Genomic DNA, 23,145 nt, shown 5'->3' on the forward strand with positions numbered 1-23,145 from the left:
GTGGGAGCTAAAAATAAATTAATTAATTCACTCACATACACACAAAAAAGAAATCCGGGGGGGGTGGGGAGAAGAAGATATAACAACTACAATCTCTTGAAGTTGTTACAACAAGGAAACGGAAAGGACATTCTTGGGTCGGAGGGGGGAGAGGGAGGAGGGAGGGAGGTTTCAGTGATGGGCCATAATAACCAACTACATTGTATATTGACAAAATAAAAATTAAAAAAAAAAAAAAAAGTATTTGGAAAAAAAAAAAAAGAATATCTAGCATTATTTTTAGCAAACACAGACCCTCAGGGCCTGCCATATCCTGCATGGAACAGCTCGGTCCTGAATCCCAAAACAACACAAAGCACACACCAGGGCCAGGACCCACACTCCTTGGAGCCTGGAAAGTTCTGGCCTCAGGAGGACACATCAAAGGGCAGTTTCCGCTTGGGGGAGAGGGAGTCTGCTGGGGGAGCAGGGGAGGTGTCACAGGCAAGGTGACATGTGAGCATATCTAAAAGCACAAATAGAAATATGAGAGTGGGGAGGGGCTGAAGAGGGAGATGCCAGTTCCTTATCCAACTGAGAGACTCAGGATGTGACATGGTCTTGCAACTGAGCAATGCATGTGTCCACTCCTGCTTCCAAATGTGATGGCAGCGTGCCCACCTGGGCATGGAGCGTGGTCCAGGGAGCTGGTGTCTCCTCAGTCTCAGCCCCTGCATCTGCACTGCCCCTAGGCAGAGCCCCCAGCCCAGACAGGCACCAACTACTGAGGAGTCCACCGTTTGCACTGGAGCTTCTATGATTGTTAACGTGTGCCAAGATTGCCTGGGGACCACACTTTGAGTAACAACGTTCTGGACAACTTCATCCCAACAACTCCAGGACAAGGCGCCACTTTCACAGCAGAATCGTACTTCTGCATCTTTCAATTGCCCTTTTCACCCCCTCCTAATTCCCCATGTTCCTCCTTCCATCTCCTCTCTTTGTTTTTTCTCTTTTGCTTGGCACACTCCAAGGACAGTGCACCAAGGGTGGAAGGTACCAGGGAAATCCAGTCCCAACACAGCCTGGTGTGCATGGAGAGGCCTGGGGTTCTGGCAGCTTGCCTGCCTACAAGAGTGGGGTCAGGCACCCCAGAGCAGAGGGAGCCCCAGCCTCCCTGGCACAGTCCTGCTGTCCTGGCACAGGAAGTGGGAACTTTTTTTTTTATTTATAGAATTTGCTCACATTGACCCAGAGAGTCAAAGGCCAGGGAAGGAACCACCCCAGAACTGAGAACTGCAGCCCTCTGAAGCCACACAAGACTGCAACATGGAGACAGTTTCTATTTCTAACAGCGAGCCTAAAAAGCTTGAGAATAAAAATAAAACTGATGAAACCGAAACCACTCAGTGTACGTCGACAGCACTCAACGGCATATCGCAAGCATTTTCCCACATTGTCTTCCAAAATGTGATCTTTTTTTAATGGCTACAGAAAAAAATGGATATGAGCAGACCCTGATTTATATAATGCTTCCCTCCACCCCATGTGTCATTATTATAAAAAAAAAAAGAAAGAAAGAAAGAAAGAAAAGGAAACACTGTGGTTATCACGCTTACACATAAATTTGTTTATTTGTTAGCTATATATCCTAAATAAATGACTGAGAATGAAACTAATTTTCAATGTTTAGGAAAAAGAAAATTATCTGCATTTCAAATTTTAGAAAAACATAAAATCTAACTTTAAAGAAAGGAATTAGTAAGCTAAAATCCACAACAGGTAGAAACTCAAAAGTGGTATTAGAGGGTGGGGGCAAAAAAAGACCACATTCTTTACACCGGGGCAGTGTATTTTTCCAAGCAGCACAGTTTCATCTGAAGCTGTATCCCCATCACGGGCCACCACTGCTCACAACAAAGGATGAGGAAACTAAACTAACACTCCTTCGGCACCTAATACGTGTCTTCAGTCCTATGCACAAAGTGTCATCCCCACTTTAGGAATGAGGAAAATGAGGTCACACAGCTAGAAAAACAGCCTAACAAACTCAAACCCAGGTCTCTACTCCACAAGGAGGCCAGGCACAGCCAAGAACAATCTCTGTTACTGGCCTCACGTGGCCACGTGTAAACATTCTGTGCACAGCCAACTTCCCAACCCCATGGCAGGCCCCCCTGGAGGCGCTGGGGTCTGCCCAGGGGTCAGAGTCAGGCTTGGGTGGTCTTCAGAAAGCCACTGCCCATGATGGGGGTAACTGGGATGTTTGCCAGGGCCTCTCCCAGCACCAAGGATGTCAGGCCCCCCCAGGAAGGCCAAGATAATTAACATTTCCAAAGCCCCTTTCACCTTGCTCCAGAACACCGGCCAGGGGAAAAAGACGGAAGGAAGGATGCTCACAGGTGTCCAGTCCTACCTGTGCCCCCATTACCTGGGAAAAAACCCATGAAGGGCACTAAGGCAACCCAGCTGGGGCACTCTGAGAAAGTGGGTGGAAGAGGGGACCCTGCTGGGGATTGATCATTTGATACCTTTATCTGCATGCCTTATAAAACAACTTTGGAACCATGTGAAAATATTACCTAAATAACAAATACATTTTTTAATGCCGACATGGAGAATTCAGCATCTATAGCCCTCAGAGAGATGTGTACTATGCAATTGCGTGACCCTCCCTCTGGCTCCAAATTAGAAAAGCAGGGGCTGGCCGGTTAGCTCAGTCAGTTAGAGCATGGCGCTAATAACACCAAGGTCAAGGATTTGGATCCCATGCCAGCCAGCTGCCATAAACAGCCACCAAAAATAAAAATAAAAATAAACTAGGAAGCCAGCTATTGAACAGTCTCTGCTGATTGCATTCACCACACCTGTCTGAACAAGCTCCTGCTCTTACCCTCCCTCCCTCCCCTGCTCCTCCTTCTGCACCCCCGCATCTGGGTGTACCAGCCAGAAGCAAGAGAGAAGTCTAGGGACTGACCACCCCCCCACCCCCTCCTAGGTACCATGCCCTGCCATCTGTCTTGCTGCCCTCCTTTACTGTGGTCATTCCAGCCAGATGGCACCCCTCCCTCGCCAGGCCACGGCCCAGCCTCCTACCAGAAGACCAGCTCTCAGCTTTGTCCACTCACCCTCTACGTGCCCTCCCAGTGGGATCACCCCACATCACCTCCAGTTGGAGCAGCACCTCCCTGTGCAGAAGCCCTTCAGTGCCCCCTGACCCAGCACCGCACCAACAGCTTGCCCAGCCTTCCAGGGGTCTGGCCCTGTCCAGCCTGGTCTCCTGCCAACCCCAGCACACCTAAGGCCCCAGCCCTTCCAAACCACTGGCAGTCACCAGACCCCTCCCCAGCCTCTGTGTCTGTGTACAGGCTGTGCTCCTCCTCGCCTCCCCACCAGCACCAACGCTCAGTTCATTTTATGTCAAGAGGTACACCCATCCCTACAAGGCCTTCCCATCACCGGCCCATGCCCCTTTACATGCCCATCCCCAAGTCCTCGCAGGCCCTACCACAGCACAGACAAGCCTGCCCTGCCCACTGGGCTTGCCCAGGAGCTCCAGGCGGTCATCACCTCCAGAGGCCCAGCACCCAGTTCTACCTCATCCCGGGGCACATGACCTTCTCTCGGGGTCTTAGTGTCTCTTTCTCAGTCCTGCCTTTTCTTGGTGGCTTGATCATCTGCCACCTAATCTCCTTCCCTGATAGGTTGGTGCAGAAAGGGGGACAAACACCAGCATCTCGAGCAAGTGACTACTCTGGAGAGACCACTGTCGGGAAGGCCTGCTGCCTGCCCCTCACCCTTTCACAAGCTGAGGAAACATTCACTGCCGTGCCTGCTTGAGAAACAGTGGCTCCAGGATTGGGTTTTGTAATGTATGAATTCTCAAGGAATTTGCAAGGAGGACAGTGAATCTATAATCAGCTATTGTACTTCTCACACTCACGGCTCACTCATTTGCGTTTTAAAATAAAACCTCAAGCCCTCTCATGTTAACAGTTATCTCTTTCTCCCCTTTCTTTTAAATAAGTGGGGAAAGGCAGCCCAAAGAGCATGCCAGGGTGGGGAGAGGACGCCGAGCATATTTTCCTACGGATGCTGGACTGGAGGTGGGAAGGACAACGAAAGGACAAAGGACATGTCCTTTCAGGGTCTTCCTCTACCAAATTTGGGGCTGCTCTAGAAAGGGGTGGTGGATTCCATGGGCGGGAAACCTTTCCTCCTGAGGTTTCCCCACAGAGCAGATCAGTGGAAAATGCCCCCAGGCGATGGTGTCCAGCAAGGATGATGCAGACTTCCGCCTGGCCCTTGGGGGAGCCCTAGGCCCACCCCCCAGACCACAGAAGACCTTACCGGCCAAAGGATGTTTTCTCCAACAAGGGCTCCCTAGGTAAAGAAGCAGTGATCACTGTGCTGTGCTCAGCACTGGGTCATTTCAGCATCAGTTGTTTTAGAAGCAGAATGGGCTGAGAGCAGAAGGGAGCAGGTAGGCTGGTTGGGGCTGCAGGCTTGGAATCTGCCTCTCAGAAAGGTTCTGTCAGGTGGATGAGGCTCATCAACACCAGCCAGGCTCCTCCTCCAGGGAGGCTTCCTGACTTAGTCTGGGTAAGGGCCTTTGTTTGCGCCTGTCCTGGTGTCCCCACCCCTCTTGGCCACTGGCTGCCAAGTGCAGACTTCACTGACAGCTAAAGGGACCTGGCTAAAAGGACCCATGTGAGTCCCCAGTACTTGCAGCCTAGTCCACAGCAGGTGCCCAGGAGAAGTTGGCTGCACACAGCTGCAAGGAGAGCCTAGTCTGCCCAGTCAACACCCCCTGCCCATGAGGGACCCTCACCTCAACAGCAGTGGGGTCAGGGGGCCTCTGGATATAACTGAAACTGGGGCAAATGGGTACCCGTGACCATCACCATCATGACAGGCAGCCTCAGGACATGAGGTGGGGGACATCTCTACCCACAGCCCTTGTTATACCTTCCCCTTGTCCTCTAGCCCAGACCCCACCACTATGCACAGACCCCCACTCTTCCTAAACTTCCTGGACCCTGGCTCACCTGTGACTTCTTACCCTACATGAGCAGCCCTGAGCATTACCATCAACACTTGGCCTAACAGACCAGGTTAAGGGAGGCCAGTCACTCCACAGACAAGTCCACTGCCAAGGAACCCTCGGCCTTGGGTTCTGGGTCTCAGGGGAGACTGTGTGGGGCATAGGCCCCAGAACCTGCCTGGCCCAGCCACAGTGGGTCCTGCTGACAGCCTTAGAGCCAGGTCCACTGCTGTTTCTCCCAGAGGAGACACCAGCCTCAGCCTGGTTCTGAGAAGTAAACGGGTAATGTTCTAAAGCAGTGGCCTTCGAACCAAACCCCTTGAGATAAAATGTTTAAAACTATGTATCTATTTGCACATTTTTAAGCTGACATCTAAAATTTCTCATCATAAGTTTAAATACTTGTAGAGGATGTATTTTCCAACATACTGTAAATATTAACATTTTAAAATAAAACTGTTACTGTTTCTCTTTTAAATGGATCCAACAGAATCTAAATACCATAATGATTTGAGATTTACCATTATCCATTTTTAAATTATATAATCAAGCTCTTTTTTAACAGTTGGAAATTCAACAATGTTCCTTTTTCCTCCTCAAACTCCAATTTCCAATCCACTTCCCTCAGAGATATTTATATTATCACAGTTTATTTTACGTTTGAAAGGTTTTTATTGACTATTCTATTATACTACTGGGCCAAAAAAAAAAAAAGATATATAAATGTCCTTTTTTTTGGACTGAATTATTATTACAATTACTATAAGTACACAATTGACCAACACAACAAAAAATACACTACAAAGCTATATGAATAATAAGCATAAAAAATAAAACCTTATTAGGAAAACATCTATGAAGAGATGAATGGGAATTTTTTTTTTTTCCTTTTTGTCTTTTTTCGTGTCCGGCAACGGATCGCAACCCTCAGTGTCGCGCCCGTACCGGACTGGGACCGGCCACGGGATTGCAACCCTCGGTGTTGCTCCCGCCCCTCGCTCAGCCAGTGAGCGGGAACCGGTCTGTATGTGGGATCCGAACCCTCGGCGGGAGCGCCACCATGCTCCCAAGCGGTGCACTGTAGCAGTGCGCCACCGGGCCGGCCCTGAATGGGAATTTTTTTAAAAAACTTTTCATGTATCCACAAATGAATATTACCTATTGCTAGAATAAGACAGGGTTTACCAATTCTATCTCAATTTTTCAATTTTTATAGATACATGTGCTGAAATCACTTATTCAAATAAAAAGATGGAACGGAAAGAGATTAACCATAGCAAATTCTTTATATTCCTTAAGAATTATAGGCCAAGAATTACAGTAATCTTTTATCAAAAATAATTTTTAGGGCCGAGCCTGTGGCGCACTCGGGAGAGTGCAGCGCTGGGAGCGCAGGAGTGCTCCCGCCGTGGGTTCGGATCCTATATAGGGATGGCCAGTGCGCTCACTGGCTGAGCGCGGTGTGGCCGGTCACAAAAAGGACAAAAAAAAATTTTTTAATGTGCTATCAGCTGACAACTCCATCAGGTCCTCTTTCAATTTTGTTGTAAGCAAGGAACTGGAAATATCTCCCGGGCCCCAGGAGGACAATGACTGGCCACTCAACCTGCAGACTGGGAGAGGGATGCTCCGAGGTCCACGCCAGGGTCCGGGTCTGCCTGTGGACAGGGAGAGGGTGCAGTTCTGCAGACAGCTGACTTCCCATGGGCCAGGCCCGGTGCCAACTGCTTTACTCGCATTAACTCAAGGATCCCAGGGGACAGGTACCACAATTATACCCATTTTACAGATGAGCAGATTGACACAGAGTGGTTAGGCAACTGGCCCAAGGTCACACAGCCAGGAACTTGAACGCAGGCAGTCCTGCTCCTTACCACTACATACACTACCTCTGCAGAAATGGGTGGAGGGACTTGTGAAAGGGGAGGCTGGGGCTACAGGGAAGGAGAGTTGGCAAGCTCCTTCCAAGCACATCAGCTTTGGGCAGCACAGGAGCAAGCTGAAGATCTGCACAATTTATTCCCGCCCTGCCTCAGGAAGGTTACATACAAATGCTTCTTTAAAATAAAAGGCATCAACGCCTGGCACACCCAAGTCCCCAGTATTAAAAATTCATGTTGTTACTGTTGCCATTAAATAGCAGGAAAAGAACGAACCTCCATGACCCAAACAATACAAGATCTTACCAGCCTATGACAGTCTTGGGTCCTGAACACAGGCCCCGCATCCTTTTTTTGGATAGTGCCAAAGTCCAGGTAATGATAGCATTTAGTAAAAAAGCATTTAGTAAATGGAGCAGGCTACTAACATGCAGAGGAGACCCATTAGCAGAAAAGCCATGGGCTTTTGAGACAAACAGACCTGCACTCAAATCCCAACTCTACCACTTACCTGCTGACTTCCCCCAGAGAAGTCACAACATCCTGGGCCCCAGGTTCCTCATCTCTAAAAGGAACATCACTGGGTGGCTGTACAGAATGGGACAACGCCCATCAGAGGACCTGACCCAGGAGTACTGGGTGCTACCGGTGGTGAGGTTATTCTCACCTTCCTGAGTCACTAACACCTGAACCCAGTTGCTGTCAAGCCACCCACCTCCAGCTCCAAGGCCCAGCAGCCGGGGGATCTGGCTCACAGAAGCCCAGCTGATTCTGAAAAACCAACCAAGTGGCTTGGCTTCCAATTTCTCTACAAAGAGCCTTTCTCAGCATCTTAAAATGTAGTTCTCCAAACACTGAGGGATGCCAGGAGGAGGTGAACGGAGAGGCATCACGGTGGTTTTATTTTTAGATGCCGAAGTGGAAAGCGTCCAGTTGGGCTCCACTTTGGTCCCCAGCCACCACTTCCTCCCCCAAGTCTTGCTCAAAATGAACAGCAGGCACGTCTAGAAGGATTTCATAACTCCTCTTCTGCCTAGGACATTCTGAAACAATGGCTCCAGTCTCCTGCTCCACCCATAGACTAAGTGGATTAAAGGTTTTAGTCTAAATCTTCCCTGGTAGCCATGTAAACTGAAGCCACCGACGCCTGCTTATGTGGCTGGGGGGGACCATGTGTGAACAGGAAGCAGGTATGGAAAGGGCACTTTTCCTCCCCTTTCCAGCTGTGTGTTTGCTGATGAGCACATGAACTCTAAAAACAAGCCTCCAAATGTGGCTCCCAACAGCAGTTCCCTCACGAACCCTCATAAGTGACTGTGTTGAACCACAGGGAAGCCCCAGAACCTTCCTTCGTACGGTAAGCTCCAACTTCAGCCACAATATCAGTCGAGGGCTTGCTGGTGTGTAAAGCAGCATCTGCAAAGGGCCCAGGGACTTCCAAGCTAACCATCAGAAAGTGCTAAAAGACAAATATAAGCCACAGCATCCTGGAGCAGGAACGGTCTGACAGATCAACTAAGCCTGTAGTGAAAGGTACACTGGGGCCACCTTCCCACTCCTGGACCCTTGGCACGCATTACTATGATTACCCTCACCCATTCAGATTCAGAATCCTCCAGGCCGCCACAACCAATCCATACAAATCAGCTCCTGAAAGCACATTCCTCAGCCATTCCTGAACTCCAACTTCCCCCATTCGACAGGTGGAGAAACTGAGGTCCACAGAAAAGTTCAGCACAGATCATGCAACTCTGCAGAGCCAAGATGAAGCTAGATGTAAAATCTAAAGTGATGAGAAGCTTCCAGAAACTACCTGCGCACCCCAAAACAAATCTCAGCTTCCTGGTGACAAGTTCAGCCCAAACCTGCCAGGTGTGAGGTCAGAAGGGAGAATTCAGCAACCCTCCACCAGAGCTGCCAGACAGGCGCCAGCCTCTCCCCACCAAACCATGTCACACTGGTCCTAGAGGCAGAGGGCCGACCCCTGTAGGCCTGAGATGCTGACCCTGCCAGGAATGGAGAAGCCACTCGCTGTGGCTGCTGAGAGGACTGGAGCTGACGTTAGCAAAGGTGGGATCTGAGAGGCTCCTCCCAGCAGGCATTCTAGAAACCTCCCACAGACATTCTTGCAAGAGCTAGCTCCTCATCTACCCTGATCTGGTCCCCAGCCTGGGTTACCTTTCTGAGGCTGCAGGCAGATGAGTCCTGCAAGGCGAGGAGAAGGGATGCCAGCACAGCTGCATGGACAAGAAGATTCACCCTGGACAGGGATAGCGAGGGTGACAGAGGATAAAACCAGGCCACCCTCAGGTCTTACTAAGTACCATTAGGTGCCGGGCACAGCCTTTAGTGCAAACGTCACAGCCCCTCACAAAGGGTCTGAGTGTATTTCATGTTCACATGGAGAGAAACGCCCCTCTCTTCCCATCCCTCATGAGTCACAACCACAGGGATAAATGCTGATGGCAAGAGGGTTCCCCTGGCACGCCCCTCCCACCCCGTCGGCCTCCTCCAGAGCACATTAAACTTCCCGGCTTCCTCAAACGGCTGTGGTCAGAGCATGTACATCTGTTTCAGGGCCAGCGGCCGTCCCTGTGCCCTGGCGAGGCTTCCCCCTCACTCCATCCTTCCTGCCATCTTCCCCCTCTACCCATCCCTCCCTTCTTCCTTCCCACTCGATCCATCCTCCTTCCTTTTCCAGCCACTAAGTATGTGATCCAAGTCCACCCGGGGGGTGAAGAAACAGGGGACAGAGGAACCGAACGTGTGGCTGGGTGACTACTGCCCATCACCCTTCCCCCGACAACCCAAGCACTGCTGTGCCCCTTCCAACTCCCGAGCTGACTCTGTTCCCCCACAGCCAGCCCCATCCACCACCAAAGCCACAGCACCTCTCCACGCCCAAGTACCCACCAACCGGAGTCTGCACCCAGAGCGGAAATCGCATCAGATCCACAGGGGAAATTAACAGCAAGGCGCACGTGAAGAGAGGTCCAGGAGCCCAGATGCCTGAGCAGGGCAAGGCCAGCACTAAAAGGCCCCTACCTGAAAAACGGCGAGGACGCGGTCCCTACTCACCTGTACGACTTCTATCCCTCGCTTCCTGTGGAGAAAACAAAGAAAACAAAGGTTACTCCGGCAGGCAGGAGGTGTTCTTTCCAGAACATTCACTACATCCAGCTGAAGGCAGGACTGATAGGAGAGCCAGCAGCTACACCTCTCACGCCACCGTCCCAGAACAGCCTTGTTTTCAAGGGGAAGGTTTGTGAGCTTCTAATCACTCCTCAAAACCACCTGCAGCTGAAAGAAAGGGTTGGTTCCCCAGGGGCCTTGACTGGAGTCCTGGGGAGCCCCACAGCCAGCGTCTCTCTCCAACCCTGGGGCCAGGCCTGTGCTGGAGGAGCTCCAGCATGGATTGCCCCAAGACCTTCCCCACGCAAGAATTCACCGCTGACAGCCTGCCACCCCTGTTAACTCGACCACCTCCCATGGCTCCCGTGTGCTGCAATCAGGTCCAACTCCCAGGTCTGCCATAGCCTGTCACTCTCATGCGCAGGGAAGCCATGGTCTTCCCTGGACCCCTTCACAGTCCTGCTGCAGCTGCTTTTCTGGCCCTGGCCACCTCTGACCCCACCAATGCCCTGCTCATCCTTTGGTTCCTGGTCCAACCAACACGGCCCTTGCCACACCATACCTGCAATCTGGACCCCGTATGCTCCACCTGCCCCCTCTCTCTCACAATCCCACAGCCTCCATTCCTCCACGCACGTGCCCTGACTCACCCCACCCGCCCATGACCCACAGCACCCTTCCCCACCCATGCACATAACATTCCCAAAGAACTGGGGGATATCACTCTCCCTCCATTTGTTCCAGAACACCCATCTCCATCACCCAGGGAGGAGAGCTGGTGTGGGGCCACCAGGATCCTTAGGGACCAAGGCAGCAAGCTGCCTGCCGTGCCTGCACACATTCTGCTGCAAAGAAAGGCGGGGCCTGTAGCTATACAGAGAAGGCTGTGACCAGCAAGGCCAGGGGTCTGTGGTTTACTCGCCTGAGCTTAGAGTAGGGCTGTGCCAAATTAGAACTGTATGTGCCCCGTGCCCAGCCATGGTGCCCGCCTGGCATACAAACACTCACAAGCAGAAACTAAGCTCGCTACCCATGCTCTGTCCTGTCCTGGCACTCAGAGGGCCCCACAGATCCAACAGCCACAGTGAGGCCCTTGTGTGGCTCAAGGACTAAGGGAGGAGTAGAGCACGAGGCCCACAGGAAACCTCTGGGCCACCGTGAGCAGCCATCTCACATCACACAGCACCGTTGCGGGAGGTGACACCTACCCATTCTTACACCTGTTGCAGGCTCATCCAACAAATGTTTCCTGCGCACATTCTAAGAGCCGGAACTGAGACCCACCACGCAAAGGAGCCACTACATGAGACAGCAAGACAGAAGCAAATGAGAGCTGACCAGGTCCCACTGCGAGAAGTGCTCAGAGACCTTCCCTCCAACCCCGACACCACAGAGCCCGGGGCCTCACGGAACCCAGTTTGAGAACCACTATGACTGATGCTTCCAGGGTCCCTCACTGTCACTCAGCTTCTCTGCAGTTCCAGAAGGAATGGCAACAATATCCACCTGCTTGCATGATCTCATGAGGGACAGGCTAGACACACAATGGCATAGCCCCAGGGCACCAGAACCCACAGTGTCACGAGGAACCTGTGCTACAACCCACTGTCAGCTCACAACCCGCCCCCTTTCTGAGCACCTGTGGATACCACAGAGCCCGGATTGTCCTGGCCCATTTGAGAGGTGACAAAACTAAAGGGAGCATCAGTGGCAGGAACCTGCCCCAGGCCGCACAGCTGCTGGGACTCGCCAGCCTCACTTCAGTGTTCTCCTTCCCCTGCCTCTGCTCCAGGGTGGAAATTTTTTTTTTTGGCTGGCCGTAAAGGAAACTGAACCTTTGATCTTGGTGTTACAAGGCCATCCCCTAACCAACTGAGCTAACCAGTAAGCCCTGGACGGAAATCTTAAACCCCAAATGACTAAGAATGTGGACCACACACTGGGAGAGGCATCTCCACAGTGGGAAAGAGAGGTGCATGAGTGACCCACACCAGGTGGAGCGGGCTTCTGCTGGGCTCTGGGCTGAGGCCTCAGTTTCCCTCTGAGTGAATCCTGGTGGCATCGAGATTATCCCCCAGTGTGTGTCTCTCATCTCTTTATGAGGCCAACTGCAGTCACTTCCAATCAGTCCACATTTCACAGCATCCCAGACAGCTCTCCCTCCCCCATTCCTTAAAAAAAAAAAAAAACAGGTCTCTAACTGTGAAAACAGATGGCACACATAAAATAAGAAAGCAACAAAAAAAGTAATCTAGAAAAGATCTGCTGAAATTTTAAGTGGGGCTGAGCTCCTAGGAACCACCACAGTTCTTTGTTGCTCAGAGACCCAAGAACCAGATAAACTGCAGAAAACAGGGGCTCGGCTCCCCTTTCATCAGGCCACACATGCAAACTAGACACCCCTCGCTGCTCACTCATGCCTTCAGCTGCCCTGAGAGGGAGGGGCGGTGATTGCCCCATTACTCACATGGAAATGTTGAGGCCGGGGAGACTCAGGATGTGCAGGAGCTGGCCTCGGAGTCAGAGTTGCTCTCCCCACCCACAGGTACTTGGTAACCACCAGGTGTGCTACACCTGGCTCTGGAGGCACCAGGAAAGGCAGGCGTGGTCTCCAATCTCTAAGACCTCAGTGTAATAGGGGGAGCAGGTGGAAATTCACACTCCCCCCAGTGGTGGAATCCCATACACACCACTACGACCTCCCAGGAAAATAAAATAACCTGTCGTGGCTCGTTTCTTCATCAGGAACTTCTGCAGAACAAAGGCACCGACAACCTTGATGTCCCTAATAGGAAGCTCCTGAAATCCTGCCATAACCAGAAAGTTCAGAAATTGAAACATGAGGACTGGCCGGTCAGCTCAGTCGGTTAGAGCGTGTTGCTGACAACATCAATGCCGAGGGTTTGACTCCTATACCGGCCACTGACCCCCCTCAAAAAACGGAACTGAATCATGAAACCAAAGGGGAAGAGAGAGGAACATGGGGATGAGAGAGGGAAGAGAAACCAGAGAACTAGTAGCCAAGTGATTAACTGTTCCTCCTAAAAATCCCAACTCCATAATCTCACCTCATCACCCCATAGGTATACTCAAATGGCAAAATGTTTCAGGCTCTGGGATGTTAATTGCCAAACTGTCTGTGATAGCAAAAGACCCCCACCCCCAAGAGTGGCCTCTAATACCCCACACACAGTCAAAGGAATACAACACAGCAGTAAAAAAGGAGGAAGTTCTCCACGCGCCCACGTGAAAAAGGCAAGGTGCAACTCCCTGTGTGCTGTAGACAATCACTGTTTTGAAGGACAACACCCAGGGCAGGATGTGTGCTTATGTGTATACAGAACAAGTCTGAAAGTGCTACAAGAAAATGATCTTAGTGTGGCCCAAGGGCAAGGGGGGAACGGACTTCCTTTTCACTCTGTTGTCCCTCATGCATCTCTTGGATTTTGTGCCATGTGCCTATAACATATTCTCAAAAACTAGAAAAATATTTTTAAAATTATTTTTTAAATAGCTGCCTGATAAAAGCATGAATCAATCAACTGATGGATGAAACAAGGCAGAGGGGAGCTCAGGATTTACCACCAAAAGCTTCCAAGATCTGCTCACAGAGGAGCTGAAATAACGCCCATTGTGGGGCCACCAGACTGCCGTGTTGGAGCACTGAGCACAGAGCCTAAGCCCATCGAAACATTCATGAACCTAGAAAAGAAATGGGATAGCACCCACAGCAGTGTCAACTGTGATGCAGGGCTGGGTGACAACAGCACAGTGCTGTGTGTGTTTTCTCCTCTGTACTTTCCTGTACTGTTTTCTACAATGAACATACTCATATATGTTACTTCCAAAACTATAGGAAAAAATTAACAATAAAAGTTAAAGCTTAATAATTAAAGAATTTAATTAAAAACCTGCACCCGGAGACAATTTTCATAGGCTCTAAAACTCATTTTCTTGATAAATATCACATTAATATGTTTTGGGCTGAGTTCTGCTCCACAATTCATAAATATAAACATGTTTTTCCAAAAGCTAGATTACCGATGAAGCAAAAACCCACTTTGCAAAAGGAACCCTCTCCTCCTAAGTCCAAGGAGAGTACACTCTTTGGGAATTTAAAATACTCACAACATGATCAGTCCTTTCTGGGGAGGAGGGATAGCAATCAGAGGTCTTCAGGGAGGAGGCAGCATTTGCCATCTGAGAGAGCAAGCAAAGGTCACTACAGACAGACACTGGGGAGGTGTATTTAAAGAGGAATAACGTGAGCAGTGCCCCCTCCCCAAAGGGTGTCTGGGGGTGTGGGCACATAAGATCCACCGAGGGGATAGGTGGCGGATGAGAAACAGGACAGAAGATGTAGGCGGGGACACAGGGGCCCAGAATGTCACCGCACAGCCCGGCTTCTACCCTGTGGGCCAATGGGTCCCATATGTCAGGGCAGGTGATGTAAGAATCACCTATGGAGCTAGTCAAACATACTCATTTGAAGTCCACTCCTGAAGACTGGTTCAGGAGGTCTGGGGGCAGGCCTTGGAGGGACTCAGGGTTTGTCAAGCTCCCAGGTGCTGCTTGAGAGCAGCCAGTCATGGGGGCAGATTCTCATTCACAAGAAGCAGCTCCTCATGCTTGACAGAGGAGACCAGAAGCGGGATCCAATTTGCTGGGGGAGGACATGGGGAAGGGTGGCTTAGGGGCAGCCCTTTGGGTCTGCACCACACCAGGCGCAGGAAAGAAGAGGACACTGCAGGAAGACAGGAACAGTCCACTCTTCAACCACAGCAGTGCTGGAAGTGGTTAGAAGCCCAGGACTGAGCTTAGGCTCAAAGAACACAGTCTTGGAGGCAGGTGGAAGCAGAAGAGGTAGGGTGTGTCCCCAAGAAGAGAACATGGAACCAGACACACCTGCATCTTCTACCTCAGTTTTCTCATCTGTCAAGCAGGCAGAATCCTAGAACCCACCCCACAGGGCCCCAGTGGAAGGAGAGTGTCTGGGTGCCAGGCTGCTACTGGGGTGGGACTTCGTTACTTTCACTGTTCTGTCACCTGCCTTCTTGCCTTTCAAGACTTGCCCCCCCCCCCTTTCCACATGATTCTGAGGGGCTGCACGCACATTCCAGGTGCACACGACCTGCCACCTCACTTAGCTGCAGGATGGGCAAGGGACTCCAGCCAGGTCAGTCTTGCTCCTTTTCAGGACAGGTCCTGGGAGCTGTCAGTAGGCCCAACGGACCACAAGTTGCAGGCCAAACCGGGAGAAAAGGCCAAGCGGAGGCTCAAGAAGGCAGTTCTCCCACCGCAGGTCCAGGCCCTGATCCACCCCAACCCAGCCTCCCTAGAGGCTGTCCTCTCCGGATCTGCAGTTGCAGATTTTTGCTTAAACCAGTTTAAACTGAGTTTCTGTTACTGGCCACTGAACAGTAGCTGCTCTGTAAGTGACGGCAGCTACTACTTCCTGAAGATGGCAGAAATTACCCTGGGTGATCCAGCGCTGTAGGAGAAGGGTCGATAAAGGAGTCCAATAAAGAGGATCAAAAGCAGAAGTAGGAACCAGAGATGTAGAGTTCAAGAGCGTCCATGGTACCCACGCCACAACAAGGCCGCGTAAGGCCTGGAGCACAGCCACCGGATCTGGTGTGAGGAAGGTTAACACAAGACACTTTGGGATAATGGATTCCACCCAGCGGCAGGCCTGCCTCACAGCAGAGCAGGACACAAAAGGCGGAGGCTCCCATGAAAACCAGTGACTGGCACGGGATGTGTTGCTGAGTTGCCCTGGGTCTCATCTTTCACATCTGTGAAATGGGTATTGCCTTTCCAGCCCAAGAGGACCTTCCAGGGCAGGCGTGAGGACCTGAGGGCTGTGGCAAGTGAAGCACATGAAATGGTGAATAAGCAGGGGAGCAAGGGCCCTGCTGAGACACAGAGGACGTGCCCTCTGACCAGCAAGGACAGGGAAGGCCAGTGACAGATGGGAGAATGCCAGGCACTCAGAGACAGCAAAGCAGCGGCCAAAGAACAGTGAAGTTTGTCAAAAAGGGGCCCTTGGGTTCATCGAGAATTGCTTTCCCACAATATGCAAGGTCACAGCCACCGCCTCCCACCCAGGCACAGCTGAGGGCTGGCCACAGAGGAGTCGAGCCACTGCACAATAGCCCGGCCATGGGGGCAGGCTGGTCCTGGCCTCCAAGGGACAATTTCACAGTAGAGGGGACTGACCTGGAAATGCAGCCTTCCTCCCATCCATGGGCAAGGAGCAAGAAGCTGCACCTGCACCCAGAGCTGAAAACCACTTGGGGGAGGGAAGGGTGTAATGATGCCAGCAGGAAACCAGCACATCCTCAGTCAAGCAATTCAAACCACGGTTTGTTATGTGCCCGATTTGGGGCACCCAACAGCAAGGCCCTTTAACACCTCAAAGTCCCAGGCATGCGTGGCAACAGCCTGAGTCACCTCCCTAACCTCTCCCTGCTGCAGAGGGCAGGGCCTGCAGGTACCACCCAGCAGCCCCCAGATGTCTCCCAAGGACTCAGGATTCCTGAATAGGTGGGTGACTGGGCCTCTCTCTCAGCATGGGTACAGATGCTGTTCTCACTGCCTCAAACGCCACCCCTGCACTACCACCCAACCCCCCATCCCATCCAACCATGAGCCCCCTGAGGTGAGAGGTTGTGTGCTCTATTTCGGCATTCCTGGCCCCCACAGACCTGAGCGTGGAAGGTGCCCTGCAGACACTTGCTGCATGACAGCTCAAGCCCTGAGCCGCCCCTGCCCACCTGCCTACTCCACAGCATCCTGGTTCACTTGCTGATTGTTCTGTAATTTTGATTTTCCTCCTATTAACAGTTCCAGAAACTGAAATGGCCCAATATAAAGACAACATATGAACAGAAGTTTAAAGCCAGTACAAACATTTGAATTGTTTGGACAGCTCCCGAGGAGAACCAGATAAACTGGAAGCTGCCATATGTCTTTTTTATTGGGAGGGTGGGGGGTTCTTCCCTTGACTGGACAGTCACCAGCCACCTTAACTGAAGACTGTCCCCCACGATGGACACCCCATGGGAGAGAAAGGCAGGTGACAGAGCCTGGGTGCAGACGCAGCAGCCTGAGTCAGCGTGTTCCCTCAGACCTAGAACAAGTCCCCTGGTCCCTGCAAGCAGCGTTTCCTCGTGAACCCAGGCCGTGGGGGAGAGGCAGAGTGAGTGACTCACCTTCCCAGCACCTCCTGGAGAGGTTCACAAGGCTACAGGGTCTGAAAGCAGCACAGGGGCTGGGGAGCCTTTGAAACCCCACCCCTCAATTTTCAGAAAGGAGAAAACGAGGCAGGGGGATCTGGAAAGCACCCAAGGATGTGTTCTGCTGCATACAAAGTATACACATTTCAGATCAGAAACCATCCTGACTCTCAGCTAAAAACAAATGTTAAGTCTATTCCCTTAACAGCACTTGACACACCTCCACTTTTTAAAATAAAAATTCTCTGCTTGAAATTGTTTTTGAGTCTTTTACTACTCCCCTTGCAGGAGCTGTAATTTTTCTTTCCCCTTATTAGGGATGAGCCCTCAATTGCAGGGAGATTGGGGGTGCTACAGGGAAGGGGGGGCACACGGGGGCTGGTGGAAGGGTTGGGTTGCCCTAGAGCCTCCTCCCCACCCCCCGCTGTCAGTCAGCCTGCCTCACTAATGATCCAGTCTGTTCTCTTCACTGCAGTTTCTTAATCCCAAGAATGCGAAGTCATTTTAATATCGGCCTAATGAGCAAGGTAAGCTCCTGCGGGAAGGGAGACAGAAATTCCTGAGCTGACATTTCCCTCTCTCAACTCACTGGGGGAGGGAGAAGCCTGCCCAGGAAGGTCTGAATTTTCTAGCACTCATCCTCAAGGTACCACACTCTCTTAAAATAGCAGCACAAGTGTCCCAGTCTGCGTTCTGGGATGCTGACACTCTTTGAGAGGCTTTGTTCTGGAGGAGATGGAGCATCTCCCCCATCCACCCGGATTCTGCTAACACTCCCTACGAGTGAAAGTGCCCTCCTGGCCCCTGGATTCCAAGACCATGAGAAGGATTATTCCAGTCCCTGGGGTTCAGGGGTCTCTGCCCTGCTGCTGTACCTTCCCCTACAGGCACAGAGAGTGTCCCGTCTCATTTCCGTCAAACATTTGCTGGCCTGGCTGGGAACAGAGGGCCCCCAAGCCACCAGCCCTGCCTAGAGATGCTGGCGGCCACAGGGAAGGTCAGAGAAGTACATGCTGCATGTTCTGGCGTGTGTGCATGGGGCCCCCACCTAGATCACACACCTGGGGGATAGAGGAGGAGGCCTGGAAGGTTTCAGAAGAGCTGCTGTTTGAGCTGAGCCCTGGAGGGGAGCAGGAAGGAGGTTGTCAGGGCGTGCCCGGAGGAGGCCTGCCAGGCATCAGGAGCAGCAGTGGCAAAGGGCAGGTCTCTGAGCACTGGGATTTTCAGGGCCCCTCTGGCCACAAGCACCAGAACTGCTGTCACATCAAAGCAAAGGTGGGAGTCACCCCACCCCCCACGTCAGAAACTTTAAACCACAAAGCACCTCACTCAAACATTTCCCCAACCCCTCAAATATTTACAGGATGGAAGGTCAGAAGAAACTCCCAAGGAGTCAGGCAACAGCCTTTGTCCGCTGGTCTATGATTAAGGGTGGGGAGTTGAGAAGCCCCGCTCTGCCACCCGCCTGGCCACACTCCCACTCTGTCCTTGACCCAGCCCTCCCCTCTCTGCACAGTTTCACCCCCTGGGCCCTGAGAAGGGCAGCGTGTATGAACTCTGTAGTCATTTCCCATTGCTGCTGGAACAAATCACCACAAGTGTGGTGGCTAAAAACAGCACAAATGTATTCTCCTACAGTTCTGAGGTCAGAAGTCTAAAGTGGGTCAGTGGGGCCACCTTCCTTCTGGAGGCTCAGGGAGGAATCAATCCTTTGCCTTTTCCTATTCTAGGGGCTATCGCCATTCCTTGGCTTATGGGCACATCACTCTGACATCTGCTTCTAATATCACATCTCCTCTCTCTGACCCTTCTGCCCCCCCTCCCACCACGATCCTCGTGGTTACACTGGGCCCACCAGGTAATCCAGGATCATCTCCCATGACAAGGTCCTGAACTCAATCACATCTGTAATTGCATCACACCCTCTAACCAAATGAGGGAGCAGTCTTAGCTCCTGAGGACTGGGGGCTGGCCATCTTTGGTGGGGATCAGCAGGGGCCTTATTCTGTCCACTGCAACACTCAGGCTCTGCAGCTCTGCCATCCCACGGGTCTTGGATGCTTCCTCAAAGAGTTCCTGGGTGGGTGGGGACAGATGAGGATTCGTCCAGGAGTGTGTTGGGGGCCTTGACAGTCAACAAGGAGGAGGCTGTAGCTCAGCCTCACATGGAGCCTGCAGAATGCCCAAGGGCACTGGGCACACAAACACTGTCACAGGTGTCCCTGATGGGAACAACAGGGAAGAGGGCCAAGGATCAGGGAAGGGAAGGGAAGCAGGGGGAATGAGTGATAGAGGCCTACGGTCCCAGACCTAGAAGTCTTGGCTGTTAAGTTGGGGAGAGGAGTGATAGTTCCTGACCCTTAGGTTCATCTTGAGGTTCGTGAGAGATGCCCAGGCCAGCCACCCCCCAACCCCAAGGCCATCTGGCTCCACTGAAGGTCACATCCCTTAGCCCTGCCAAGTGGCTCTGAGCACTCACAGACACTCTCCAAACACACAGGCAAATGGAGTCGGAATCCAGATGGGGCACCAGGCCCAGCACCTGGGCACATCAAGGCCCAACAGGGCCCTGTCAAGCTCCCCATTTATAGGCATGGGGGTGCTGGGCCCAACCGCTCCCAGATACACTGAACGCCCCAACTCTAGACACAGGCAGCACTTCATCTGAAGCTCTGAGACCCTCAAATTTCAAGGAGGATTCCGAAGGCCTGGACACGACCCAAACAAACAACAGGCCAACACCAGTAATTCCTGGGCTCCCTCATTCCCCACCCAGGCCAGTTCTCCCCATGCCAGGCAAGAGAAGGGACAGGGGAGGAGGAGGGGCCGGGAGGGGCTGTGAATGCCAGGCCCTGTACAGCCGCTGAGCTGCTGCTCACGTTTGCTCTCAGCTGCTGCACTAGGGGACTTGACTGCTGTATTTTTCCAAGTGGGGAAATTCAGGGTGGTTAAGCATCTTGCCAGAAGACTCACAGCAGGTAATAAGCAGAACCACAATCTAAACTCAGGTCTGTCTGTGAACAGAAGTCTCCTCCTGCCACAGCACTGTGTGACTTCCCTGGGAGAAGGGAAAACCCTGTGACAGTGGGGGTCCCGCCAGGTCTGTGGGCATGAGGCTTTTTTTTTTTCCTCTGTTGGGGTGGGATTTTTTTTCCATTGTACATGTTTATGGGGTACAGTTTGTTGTTTCAATACATGCATGTATTGTATAATGATCTAATCAGACTAGTTAGCATATCTACCATCTAAACATTTATCATTTCTTTGTGTTATAACATTCAAGATTTTCTTTTCTGGCTATCTTGAAATATACAATACAGTATTATTAGCTATTGTCACCCTAGGGGGCTTCTGGAATTTCTGGAATAGAAATTATTCTGAACAGGGCTGCCTCTCCTCCCCCACTCACCACTGCCCCAATTCGGGGTTGAAATCCTTCCTGAAGAGGCTGGGGGCATGGGTACCATTACCCCAGGGGCCCCAAGTCCTGTGGAACAGCCCCTTAGAGGGCCCAGAGGCACTTCCAAAGGGGCCATGACTGGCCTCGGGCATCCCAGGACAACTGTGGGCTGGACACACCCTGGGTCACTCCAGGCCCAGAAGCGGAGGAGATGGCATCCCTATTCCTCCCCTGTTCAGAGTTGACAGCTCCTTCTGACCACAATGTCAAATTTTCCAAGCAGAAGGAGCCCTTTCTTCCAAGCAGGAGGGATGAGGAAATCGAATTCAACTCAACCGTGGAAAGAGGGTGCCAGCTCCCAAAGGAAGGCTGTCAAGGCAGGTAGTGAGCACGCCGTGCAGGGAGGGATTCAAGCAGATACCAGATGCCCACAGTGAGGGAGAGGAGGCTGATCTGTGAGGAAGGGGTCAGGGCTAATGTCTTAGGACCCCCCCCCCACCTCTAAGGTTTCTGAAATTACCAAGGAGAGAGAGAAATCAGGGGGTCACAGGACTGCAGCTCATGAGAAAGCGTAGCCCAGCTAGGTCTCTGGAGGAGATGAGAATGAGCCTGAGGCCTCAGAGGGCCCACTGCCCAGAGCAGGAGCACCAGGGCCAGCTCCGGGCAGGTGGGCACATGCCCCCACCTCCTTCCTGCTTGGCCTCCTGGCCCTGCCAGGCTCTGCAGCTAGGAGCCATGGCAATATGCCCCAAACAGCTGGAATAAATCCCTCAGAGTCCCACACAGTGGGTCACAGCAGCCGCCAAACCAAAACCAAGAGCCAGCACCTTGGGCAAAAGTGAGAAATGCCAAAAAGAGGAATATCTAATTCAAACCACAAGGGGAGACACTTGAGTTCCAGCAAAGGGCAGCCTCCACTCCCTGGGAGACACAGGCTTCTATCCTCAAGGTAGGTCTCCCCACTGTCCCTGCACACCCGCCCTCCAGCCAGTGACTCCTGCCCCTGCCCAGTCATGCCCTCCTGGGCTCTCCTTCCCCCCCCCCCCCGCCCAGTGCCCCCTCCCCCCGCCCAGTCATCCCCCCCTGGGCTCCCCTTCCCCCCCCCCCCCGCCCAGTGCCCCCTCCCCCCGCCCAGTCATCCCCCCCTGGGCTCCCCTTCCCCCCCCCCCCCGACATCTGGGCCTCTGCAACAGGTGCCCACTCCTCACCCTGCCTGTTCCTAGCACCCCTGCCCCTGTACCCTGCCCCACAGGCTGGTTCTTCTACATTTCCGGCCACCTGCCCATGCTGTCCGCCCCCACCCCTTGCCCACCATCTACAACTCTGTAAGCCTTTTCCTCAAGTGGCCCTCTTGCAGAGCAGTCCATGACAAGACCTGGAGCACCCAGCAAACAGTGCATCCTCCCAAACCGACAATGCACAGAGCCCATTCTGTTCCAACCCTAAATCTCCTCACCCACTTCCCTGACTCAGTATGCTAGTTACTATCCACAAACAGCCCCAATTGTCATGGTAAAAACTCAGAATGGACAGGAATAAGCCCAGTTTGCAGGGGGTGGAAAATGGGGGCTTTCTTTTATTTTGCCAGGGTTTTCCTACACTAAATTCCTCCTGATGACTGGCTTTCTCATGAGCCACCTTTCGGCCCAAGGTATTCTTTTATTCATCCACTTCTGCATACTTCTTGAGCAGCTACTATCAGTTAACAGTGTCACTGCTGAGGACACAACAGTGAAGAAAACAAAAAGTGTTCCTGTCCTCGAGCTTATGGTGTAGAGGGGACAGTGAACAAGGACAACTGCAATAAGGACAATGACGTACGACACATTCTGAAAGGAACACCCGAGAGGCTGAGGCAGAAAGTCAGGGGCTGCACTGAAATCTAAAGGTTGACAAGGAACCAATGGTGTGAGGAGGGGAAAAACCTGCCAGGCAGTGGAAACAGCATATGCAAAGGTCCTGAGGTAGAAAAGAGTTTAGAAGTGAGAAAAGATCATGGTGGCTGGGCCATGGTGAGGGGGACAGGGTCAGGAGGCAAGTCTCAGGGCCCTAAGGGACTGGGACTGTTCTTGTGCCAGTTTGACTACCTGGGTCAAGAAATTCTCTGTTTGCTTAAGCTCATCTGAACTGGCTTTTCTGTCATTTACATTCCCAAGAGTCCTGGCTACTCCAATGTCCAAACTGAAAGGTCACATTCATCACCTTCTCCACCAGCCTGCGCCTCCCACCCTGAACACCACCACCCATCCCGGAGCCCACACCAGAGTCCAGCATCACCCTCCACTTCCCCTCCCTCTCGACCCCTGTCCCAACAATCACCATGCAAAGTTTTCACTGGGGCCTCTAGGCAGCCAAGGGCTGGCAGCCCTTCTCCCAGGGAGGTGGCTTGCTGTGTGCTGGAAGGAAAGGCTGGGAGAGAAAAGCAGATGGTCTCTCAGTTGAGGAGGGAAGAAGAGAATCCCCAATAACACT

General features: G+C 52.1%; 1 protein-coding gene across 1 annotated transcript in view; it reads right to left on the minus strand.

The window, feature by feature from the left end:
* ITPK1 (inositol-tetrakisphosphate 1-kinase) overlaps positions 1-23,145 on the minus strand; it is a 184,353-nt gene that overhangs the window by 138,165 nt on the left and 23,043 nt on the right. The window contains exon 2 of the mRNA XM_008594907.1: positions 9,982-10,006. Within this exon, the coding sequence (XP_008593129.1) occupies positions 9,982-10,006 (25 nt within the window). The remainder of the gene's footprint in view (positions 1-9,981; positions 10,007-23,145) is intronic.

Source organism: Galeopterus variegatus, unplaced genomic scaffold (genome assembly GCF_000696425.1).
Source record: "Galeopterus variegatus unplaced genomic scaffold, G_variegatus-3.0.2 Scaffold168, whole genome shotgun sequence".
Lineage (NCBI taxonomy): Eukaryota > Metazoa > Chordata > Mammalia > Dermoptera > Cynocephalidae > Galeopterus > Galeopterus variegatus.